This window comes from Cyprinodon variegatus, unplaced genomic scaffold (genome assembly GCF_000732505.1).
Source record: "Cyprinodon variegatus isolate N-32 unplaced genomic scaffold, C_variegatus-1.0 Scaffold256, whole genome shotgun sequence".
In the NCBI taxonomy this organism is placed as follows: Eukaryota; Metazoa; Chordata; class Actinopteri; order Cyprinodontiformes; family Cyprinodontidae; genus Cyprinodon; species Cyprinodon variegatus.
In genome coordinates this window covers 458491-469325 of record NW_015150709.1, presented here as the reverse complement: position 1 = coordinate 469325, position 10835 = coordinate 458491, and the positions used below count along the sequence as shown (strand labels likewise).

Here is a 10835-nt window from a genome sequence, read left to right as displayed (position 1 = left end):
TATTCGTTTTATAACTAATTGCAACAGTGTCATATCCAGAGGTGTACAAATACTTTGTTACTGTACTTAAGTACACTTTTTAGGTAGCTATACTTTACTCCATTACTAATTTTTCTTCCTACTTCTGACTTCTACTCATTACATTTTCATACAAGTACAGAGACCAACAAGACCTCCCTCATCCTGGGCCCTATCTTAAAGGATTTTTCGAAAAAGTCGGAAAATTGAGCTTTAAAATTCATATAGTGGCATCTGGCTGTTTTTTTTTTAAGGTTACTTTATACTTTGATACTTTAAATAGTTTTTGGAGCACATACTTTTTCCATTTTACTTGAGTAAAGAGGTCAAGTTGATACTTCAACTTTTACCAGAGTGTTTTCAAACTGCAGCAACTATACTTCTACTTAAGTAACAAATGTGTGTACTTTGGACACCACTGTTCATATCTAACTTTGCATCATCTTGAAAGGCGATTTATTTTGGTTTGTGGCAAACAAGAAGTTGGTGCAGCACCGACAAAACAAATTATTATGAGGGGATTATTATTTTTTTTATAATTAGCTTAAATGAAACAAGACTAATGAGTCTACTTTTAAAATGTAAGGAGTAGATGTTAAAAGTTGTCTAAAAATAATTATTTCAGTAGAGTATAGATAGCTTAAATTTCTACTTAAGGAAGGTAATTAAATATTTGTAAGGCAGCAATGGGCTGCCTGCAGTGACTGGAGGTTTAACAAAGTAATAGTTCAGGGTGTTAACATATAAATGAATGCCACACCTTTCAGATTTTGAGCTATAAAACATTTTTTGAGAGCTAAATAATGGCTAAAAGCAAAATAAATAATTTTCTGTCACATTAATATGCTGTGAGATTGAAGTTTTTGTTTTTTCCATGGATAAGTTGAAGTTATGCTTCGCCTCCATCTTTGCGTAGGGTCTGTTTCGGCTTGCAGCAGCTGCCTCGGTGGTGAAGAGGCTGAAGACCTGCCTGAACCAAGGGACTGTGGACCACAGCGAGTTTAGCATGGACCCTCACGCCGTCGCAGGTTAGGGTGTTTCTCCCAGAGACCAGTCTTCCTCATCAGTTTGACCATCCTGTTATTCACTGACCATATCATCTTCCATTTAGTCCAAATGCAGTTCCTTGTTATTTACATTATGCTTTGACAGACGATATACTGTAGAAAATAAAATCTGTCTATATCGATGCTCTTGAAAAAAATATTCATATATTTGCACTGAATAAAAAACAATGTTTTTTATTGAAGCTGTTCTCTGATTTCATTGACAGGCGCATTGAAGTGTTACCTTCGAGAGCTTCCTGAACCCCTGATGACCTTTGAACTGTACAATGACTGGTTTACAGCTGCAGGGTGTGTATTAAATTCTAACTGCATCTTTTTCTTTTTATTAGTATCAAGAAAACGTGTTAAAAACAAAAAAGGTACAAGGATTTGTACATTATGTGTAATGAACGTACAAATAAGAGACAAAACACACAAAAAATTAAAAAACAAATATAACAAACAAACAAAAAAAGAGTAAAAAGAATACAAACACTACAGGAAAAAAAGAGCAAAACACTTAATGGGGTTTGTGTTATTTATAGAAGAGGTCAGCCTGTATGCATTTTTAGATTTAACAAAGCACAAAGCTTATGAAACAAAATTAAATCCTTCTTCAAATTAATGAAATGTAGGTTTGTTATAAAGATGCAACAACTATGTATATAATGTTTGACCGATAGAAAAACATTATTGATACCAATGTCACTAAGATTCTCACAGATATAAAACTAAACAACTAAACTTTAAATTTATAATACCGTAGTTATATTCTTTAAATGAATAAATACTGGTCGGTATATACTATATCAACCCTTTTTAAAAAATCAGATAATCCAGATTCTCAGTTCTCTCAGTTCTTGCAAAAACAAAAGCAAACAGTTATACTCATTTATTTTAAATTGGTGCCTCAAAATGTATTTAGATGGATGCATTTAATTTATAATTTAAATGGAGATTGTAAAAGTTAAGTAGAAGGTTAAGTATTTTGATCTAATCTTTTTAACTTGTTCTTTATTGACGTCGTTAATGATTTATTTCCTTTATAAAGCACTAGAAGCTGGAAGTTAGATGGGAAATTTCTAAAAACAAACAAACAAAAAAGAGTTATTACATTTGACATCACTAAAATCTAAACCTTCAATACTGAGTTTATGTACTGCCTTCAGTTTCTTTATCTGCTTCCAACCTTCACAGAGAAAAAGACCCGACAGTGAAGCTGGAGAAGTTCAGGGAGCTGCTGCAGAAACTACCGCCTGAAAACTACAACAATCTAAGGTGTGTGCTCACCATGCCCATAACTGCAACTCATTTCATTCTTAACACTAACATTGGAAACACCTATCTTAGCTTAGTTCTCACCATCTGATACCAGGAAATTACATTTTTGTTTTTATAGTGAAAACAACTCTACCAGTAATAGTGTTGTAACTGTAAATATACCTTTAAAAAATCAGCATGTGAATATTTTAGCTAGATCTTTGTTTTTGGTTCAACAGCAGCTGCACCTAGACTCCCAGAATCCAAACTAAGGATGCTAACTGTCCTGAATTCATGTTACTTTATGGTGCACTCTGGTCATCTCCTGGGTTATTGTTAAAAAAGACAAAAACTGTCTACATCAATTTATTTTGAGCAAAATATCTGTTTGAAGCGTATTAAGTTTGCCAAATTTAATGACAGCAAACCCACTATTTAAAAGAATATAATGAAAAACAGTGCAAAACATTGAGTTAATATGATTCAGTTTTACAGCTTAATACAATGAGGATTATAGTTCATCTCATTTTAAAGCTCATTGCCAAGCAGAGCATCTCTTCACCCTACGAAGATTCCTGTGTTTCCTTCTATTCAACCATCCCTTCTTATTGTCCAGGTACCTGGTTCAGTTCCTTTCCCTGCTGTCTGAGCAACAGGCCATAAATAAGATGACGCCCAGTAACATCGCCATCGTCTTGGGGCCAAACCTGCTATGGCCGCGGGCTGAAGGGTGCGTAATGAGCTAATGTTTCTGTGATGACCTCCTCCGTCAGTTTATTTCATGCTCAAAGGATGCCCACCAGTTAAAACAGAAATGTTTTAGCATTTCAGGGAAATTAGGAAAAAGCCGACATAAACTGAGGCTGCAGGCGCTACCAAACATTTTAACTAATTTAGCTCAGACACAGAGAAAGAAATCAGCTGCCTCTGAGGTGGACTTAAATTGTTAAGCATGCAGAAAGATTATTTGGAGAAATTGGTTCATTATTGAAGGTCACCTGATGACATCAGCAAACAGAGAGCGGAAAAAGCAGACAAAACTAAGAAAGTATAGCGCATCACCAAAGTTCTACACTGGCTCTGTTAGTCTATAAATCTCTGAATGGCTCAGCACCTAAATACATCACAGACTTGCTATCAGTGTATCAACCCTTCAGACCACTCAGGTCTTCTGGCTCCAGCCTGCTCTGCATACCTAGAACCAGAACTAAACATGGAGAAGCAGCATTTAGTTCCTATGCTCCTCTTATCTGGAACAAACTTCCAGAAAACTCTAAAAGTGCAGAAAGCCCGAGTTCCTTTAAATCAAGCCTAAAAACACATTTGTTTAGGATTGCCTTCGACTGTTCTAGTTAAACAATTCAGCTGAAACATTGTTAGTTCAACTTTTTAATTTTCTTTAGTCCAACTGTTTTTAATGTTCTTTTTTGTTTCTGCATTTTTTGCTTTGATTCTGTTTTATTTTCTATATTTTAATCATGTAAAGCACTTTGCATTGTCTTTGTACTGAATTGTGCTATGCAAATAAATTTGCCTTTCCTTGCCGTGTGTTCTCCTGCAGCCTATCACCACCAATACTTAGGATCCTAGGCTACCCTTAGTACCTGAGCTGATCATAATTCCCCTTCTGCGACGGTACTACACCTATAAACTTAAAATTAGACCGTTCAAGATAAAAACTGAGCAATATATTTCTTGTAATTACAAAAACAAAGTGTTCAAGGTGTCTCAGATGTCCTCACAGTCCATTATAACTTGTCCCCTTACATTTAGCTTAATCATTTTAACTGAAAAATGGCTCGTTGACAAGAAGAATTTCATCAGTCGTTTACCATAGAGCTAAATAATATTTCCTGTATAAATTATTTTTACAGCAATGTGCACACTTCATCATTTTTCTGTCGCCATTTATAGACTGCATATTTCCTTCATTCCTTTTTTGTTTCAAAGAAGAAAAAAAATCTTGTTAATGTCCTATTAGATGGGCTATGTTATTATCCATATACGGAAGAGCATTTCCAGTTTTAAGATGTGTTTTTAAAGTCTCTTTTATATCAGAAAAGTGTGTTTTAAATTAAAAAATACACCTAAAAAAGTTGGACTATAATGAAGAATTCAATTTTTTTTTTTCATCATTTCAGACAGATCAACTCAGGAAATGTTGTTTATGTGCCATATGTTCAAGATTCTTATGTTTTCTGCCTTAGATTTTTATTATTATGCGTTATAAACTCTTGTTGATCTGCTTTCATCATCAGGGAAGCTGCTCTGTTTGACATGGCTTCAGCCTCTTCAGTCCAGGTGGTGACAGTCATTGAGCCTCTAATTCAGTACAGCTCCAGTCTCTTTCCAGAAGGTAACAGCAGATAAAACTGTAGGATTGAAACAAGATGTGCTTTAAGTGTTTAGATTGAACAGACATGATATCAGAATAGATAAAACAGAAACCTTTGCCACTGACTTTGCAAAGTGACAAATTAGGTACTATTCTTAAGCTCAGTTATTTCCTTATTACCACCTTTATTTCTCAGTTCATTTTTAAATGTATTTAAGCCAGAATTATATTCAAGAAAACTCAGGGAGCAACAAAATGTACATTTAAGATTTTTAATCTGCTGGTTTAAATATTTACTGAATACTTCCTGTAGTTTCATTTCTACACATTTATTTTAAGGACTGTAGAGGAAATCTTTTTTTTTTTGCAGCAAAATTTAATGTTTGATTGGAAGGAAAGACATTTTGAGCAGTTCATGCTTCTATTGTTGCTGCTGCACCCTCTCTGTAAGGCACTGCACCGGTTGCCCTACAAACTCAAACCACAGCTAAATCGGCGGGTCAAAGTTAAACCACAGATTTAGATGCCGTATAGATTTCCTTCAGCGTGCATGAAGGTTGTGCGACCGATTGCTGTTGAAAATAAGAAACTCAGATGAGTTTGTGATACTGTAAAAGATCTAACATCTAATTATCTGGTTGTATTATATCCTCCTTTTGTTATCAGCTGTTTGCTTTGAGATCCCTGAGTTACCTGAAGTCCCAGATGCACCAGCTCCTGCTGCCCAGTCGTTCTTCCCTGAGAAGGATTTACTGATAAGAACAGCGTCTTCCTCTTCATCAACGTCCTCCTGCTCCTCCCATCACCTACCGCTCTCCAAAACAAACAGGTACTGGTTACAGGCACCGTGGATTGTCTTTAATTCACCAAAAGGCTTATTATTATTATTAAATACACATTAATTCATGTGTATACTGGGCCACTAAGTTCTGTATTAGTCTGGTTTGCCTGCTTCTAAAGCAATTTAGGGGTCTGTGTCCAGTTGAAAAATCTGACTGTGTTCAAGTTTCAACTGTCTGATCTAAACCATCAACAGGATGGGTTTGAAAGGTCAACCCTTACATGACCTGAGAGACACCAGTAGGACTAAGAGGGGAGACAATGATCAGAGGTGGGGTTAAGGAAGTTATAACAGCTTTTTGACATAGTAGTGGTGGTATGATGCTGTGGGGTCATAGGTCTGCATGTAGAACTGTCTCATTGTACATAGTGGATAAGACAATGTGGAAAGAAGGCTACCTCCACATTCACATTGGCTCAGCTTATCAGAATAGGTCCAAAACATAAAACCAGCTAACAATGAACTTCTGGAGGTGAACTGAGCTCTGCTCTGTGATAAAATGCATGTATTGTGCTTAAAAAGATGCGTTAGTAACAGGAACCAACCAGATAAAATGAGAAACTCCACCCAGAGTGATGCCCAGAGCGTGTTGAAGACTAGCAGTGCATAAATATGAGACTGTATTCATTATTATGATTATTTGCATCTTAGATAATATCTCTCTATATTTATTTATCTACTGATCTATATATAATATATCTATATGACAGTCAACTGAGAGATTCCCACCATGACGAGTTTCCAACCCTGAGTGTTTTTCTTCCATCAGCACACCCTTTCAGGACTCTGGTGGCTTCTTCAGGCCTAAATCTGGTTCTGTGAGCAGCCGCAGCGGCGTCACCTCATGGGGAGGCCCTGCTTCTGAGACGGCAGCCAATCAGAACACAGCCTCCAGCAGTTCGTCCACATCCGAGTCCAGCACAGTTCCAGCTCCCAGTTCTTCCTCTGGTTCCAGCTCCGTGTTTAGCCAGATTCCGTCCCCTCCTCCCAGAGCGACAGTGCCAGCACCAAACCCAGCTGCCCAGATAAGGAACCCCACCCAAAGGCAGAGCTTGGATCAGGTCCAACTGGAGCCAATTCTGGAGGCACCCCCTGACTCCCCTAAGGTGGTTTTGACGATAGGATCACCTTATAAACGTAAGTGAAGGTGGTTCTGAGAGGTCCGACTGGCCTGATTATAATGCAGCATTTATTTAAAGACCTACTGATTGAAACGTCTTCATATATGCTTTTTTTAACCAGCAGACAAATAGTTCATGTTCACATAAAGGGCCAGTTAGTTTTATTTTCCTTACAAACAGAAACTTACCTCTGACCCATCTTCTTGGTTACTAGTTTCTATTACTTACCAGTCTAATAAAATCGAGGTAGCGGCAAGAGAAGGAAAAAATAAATAAACTGATCTTGTTCAAACAACCAGGATGTAGACAGGAAACAGGAAGTCTGTTACATCAGTGACCAAAATGACAGCAGATCAAGGTCCATGTGTCACGTTGACTAGACAGAAACATTTTTTGGAAACAGATTTTACTCTAAAATCTCCCTAAAAATCCTAATTTATGGTTAAGAAAGACATTATTAATTAAAATTGAGCTAATGCCACTGTGGTTCTGTGTCCCTTAAACATATTGTACACATAGATGCAATTAATTAAGCAAGTATGATTAATTCTAAATGTCTTTAATAAACTGCTTTTTTATTTAAATTAAATTGTAGATGAAAATGTATCCTGAGCTTTTGAAATGGTAATAACATCAGATGGAATAGTTTTTTTCTTCACTCTTAATGTGTACTGGTAGATGTGTCGCTATGCGTGGTATCACTTTCCTGTCCCACTTAAAACCAACTCGATCCTGTGGCTGTAAAACGAGCCCCAATCATCACCCTTCCGCCCCCGTGTCACACAATTGAGGTTTGACTGAAACTAGAATTACATCCAAACCGGTTCATTTGAATGTTTCGAGTTTAATGAAATAATGTTTTTGTTGTTGACACTTCTCATGTTCCAGCTTTTGGGTTTATTTACCTCTTCTTTAATTACTTTTTGCAATTTATTTGCACAAGAGTACAACAGAACTTCTGGGAGCTAATTTTTGTTTTATTTTTCTATTTATTGTTCTTAAACAGCAAAGAGAACTTTCAACCCAATCAAACCCACACACCCCAATGAGCAGGTGGCGATCCAGTTCTCCAAAGTAAAACCCCCAGCAGCTTCAAGGGCTCAAGCCCCTCCCCCTCCAACCACAGCTGCAGCAGACACCACGCCGATGCCTGCACCCATGCCTGCACCCATGCCTGCACCACGTGCTCTGCCTACTACCGCCAAAAAGCCTCCACCGAAAAAGCCCGGGGTCAGAGCTCCGAACTGTCCTCCCCCACTTCCTCCACCCTCACAGCCAAAACAGCTTCCCTCTGTGGCTCAGTGAGCGGCGCAGTCTTATCTTCTTCTTCACCTTTGCTGCACATGCTGTGGACACTCCCACTTTTTCATAAAATTGCCATTTTAAGTAAATTTTTTGTAGCTTACTTAATTTTTAAAATTGTATCTCTCTTTTGTTGTAACAAGTCATTTATTTATTCATTTCTTCTTATTTTTTATTTCCTAATGGTCAGAGTCACTATGGATGCACTGAACTGCTTTCTTGTTGTTGTCAAAAACAAAGATGCTGATGTAAAAGGTAGCAATTGCAACCATCCAGCTTTATATTTCTAAAATAATGTAAATGAATGCAAATCTAATTAAAAAATGTCTTTATTGTCCATTCATATAATCATTTTTATAACTGTTTCTGGGTACGGGCAAAAACTGCACTGTGCACTGCAGGTGCTCATACTGTAAAGTACATAATCAAAGATCAGGTAATATCTTCATGTACAGGTACGATAAAGAACAAAAGAAAACATCTGCAAAAGGCAATACAGGACTTTTTAATAAAAATAAAAGAAGGTGCACATGGTTTTTATATATTTATATATATATTTAAACATTTTCAGCGTTAGAGAAACATGCTTCAGTCTCCTCAGTGCCTTGCAGACACATTCATGACCTCAAACTATGTTTTATTTGGTGTCCATGTGACTAAACTGCAGAGGTTTCTGCATAATTATGGTAGGGAAGGAAACTGAATGATTTTCCAGCCTGAAAAAAGTAAATTTTTAAAAGTGAGGCATGCATTCACATCCCAACCCATCTCATCTGGCATTCCTAAATAAAACTGAGCCCCATCACTTGCTTTTAAGAGTCAATTATGCGTCTCTTTGTGTTTGTCACATAAAAAAACAGATACAACACAATGTGCAATGTGACTGGAGTTCCTATTTCCTAAGCCCCTGTAGTGTAATCGTTCAGATCTGGTTCAGGAGATTCCTGCACAATTTAAAATAAAAATTTATTGCTAATTACTTCTGTTCCCTTTTTTCTGCTCCGGTTTTATTCCTGAGTAAAAAGTCGGCAACAGTTTATTGGGTTGCAGTACAGTTAAAATCTCCTTTTCAGACTTCCCCTCTGGGCTATCATCATGTAGTCTTACTCAGATGATGTTTCTTTAGCAGAAGAGGAAGTGTGAGGGGAACCAAGCGAATGGCAGGCTTTTTAACTTCCACTTTCAGACCCTCCTCCCCTCCCCCAGAAGGTGATCTAGGCTACTTTCTTTGGCACACCTCTGATTTCCACGTCTCCTCTTTCTTTCTGTTTTAAAATCCTTGAATTCTTGCAGATTTTCTGTTTTCCATTCAGCCATACTTGAGGAAGGGTTTCATTAGAAATGGAGAACTAAACTTTAAGAACACTGGATCTGTGTTTCTGTTTGCAAAACCGGTTTCTGCCCATATTTATAAACTGGATTGGTTTTAAAAGGGAATGATTTACCCAATTAAAGGATTTTTTCCCCTGTCAGACTTTGATTTCATCCTCATCGTCCATGAAACTGTAGGATATTTTCTTTTTGTCTGGACTCTGGATCTCTGATTCTCCAGCCTCCATCTTGTTCTGTCCTTTTAGGAGGCTGACGCCGTAGTGGCGTGCTAGCACGTCGGTAGCACTCTGAAACCGCTCGCTCTCCATCCTTATCCCCACTCGCTCAGGAGAACCCAACAACACATCTGGAACTTTCCCAGAGAATCCCCTCACCACGCTTTCCTCTTCATGCTCATGTGGACTCTTCCTGCCACTGCAGTCCTCCCTCAGCAAGGAATCCACATAGGAAATAGTAGCTGAACCCATTTCCGACCCGTCGCTGGCAGGCCCACGTGCCGACTCCTCCTCCCACGTGGGAACGTGCTCATCTGAGCCGCCGTCGATCAGGCTGAACACCTCGCTCAGGAGGGAAGGGCCAAGGTCAAAGGTAAAGGTGTCCAGGGAGCTGAGGGAGTCGGAGTATGCGGTGTGGGTCGTCTGATTGGGTTCGGAGGTCACAACAGAGGGAGTGCTGGTGGACAAGATGGCATCGGATGGATCTGTCAGGGAGCCGCGGTGAATGTTGAGGGAGCAGGAAGTGGGAGAGGAGATGGATGGCTGCTGGCGTTCCGAACGGGACAGGCGAGGCAGGGTGACAAATCCAGATGCCAGACCTGAACAACAGACAAAGACCATCAACTGAACATGTTTCATCTAGTGCAGGGGTGTCAAACTGGTTCCAGAAAGGGCCGTGTGGCTGCAGGTTTTCTTTCCAACCAAGCAATAGCTCACCAGACTCCAGTCAATCGTCATGTCATCATGTTAATGCTGAACTCACTTGATTAGATGACTGGAGTCTGGTGTGCTATTGCTTGGTTGGAAAGAAAACCTGCAGCCACACGGCCCTTTCTGGAACCAGTTTGACACCCCTGATCTAGTGCATTTTTTAAAGTATTTTTGAAGGATGTGATGGAGCAACACAAAGTAGCAGTTGAAGGAATAAGATCCAATATTTTTAAACATTTAATTCAAACTAAAAGCTAAAAAAACATGACTTTTCTTTTTAAACTGCGCCTGTTACTAAGATATCCCGAAACCTTCAGAAGTCACTTCTTAATAAATCACTTCGACGCGTATAGTTTAGATCAGAGCATTCTTTGGGGGTGGCCTAGTCAAAGTAAAAACCGAGTACCAGCTCGCAATGTATGGCCAGATGTTCTAAAACCACATGACATAAGCCCCATTTACACTACCCTTGAAAAACCGATCCAGGCCGAGACCGGTCCGAGCTTGGATCGGTAACCAGGCCAAGCTCAGTTTTGACGACCGTTCACACGTCACACTTATCTCGGTTATCTCGACTCCTCGACTCCTCGTGACGATGTGCGGTATTACAACCACTTTTGAAGGAGGGACTCAAGCAGCTGGTGGCGGTAATGC

At 38.8% G+C, this 10835-nt stretch overlaps 2 protein-coding genes across 2 annotated transcripts in view; one reads left to right on the top strand and one right to left on the bottom strand.

Annotated features, from left to right (window-relative positions):
• LOC107089559 (SH3 domain-binding protein 1-like) overlaps window positions 1-8439 on the top strand; it is a 23309-nt gene extending 14870 nt beyond the window's left edge. The window contains exons 11-18 of the mRNA XM_015382429.1: window positions 935-1046; window positions 1292-1373; window positions 2262-2342; window positions 2941-3054; window positions 4583-4680; window positions 5326-5488; window positions 6270-6637; window positions 7628-8439. Coding sequence (XP_015237915.1) covers window positions 935-1046; window positions 1292-1373; window positions 2262-2342; window positions 2941-3054; window positions 4583-4680; window positions 5326-5488; window positions 6270-6637; window positions 7628-7926 — 1317 coding nt within the window. The 3' untranslated portion in view covers window positions 7927-8439. The remainder of the gene's footprint in view (window positions 1-934; window positions 1047-1291; window positions 1374-2261; window positions 2343-2940; window positions 3055-4582; window positions 4681-5325; window positions 5489-6269; window positions 6638-7627) is intronic.
• A 948-nt stretch (window positions 8440-9387) lies between these two features.
• LOC107089560 (cdc42 effector protein 1-like) overlaps window positions 9388-10835 on the bottom strand; it is a 19538-nt gene continuing 18090 nt past the window's right edge. Inside the window, exon 3 of the mRNA XM_015382430.1 lies at window positions 9388-10069. Coding sequence (XP_015237916.1) covers window positions 9393-10069 — 677 coding nt within the window. The 3' untranslated portion in view covers window positions 9388-9392. The remainder of the gene's footprint in view (window positions 10070-10835) is intronic.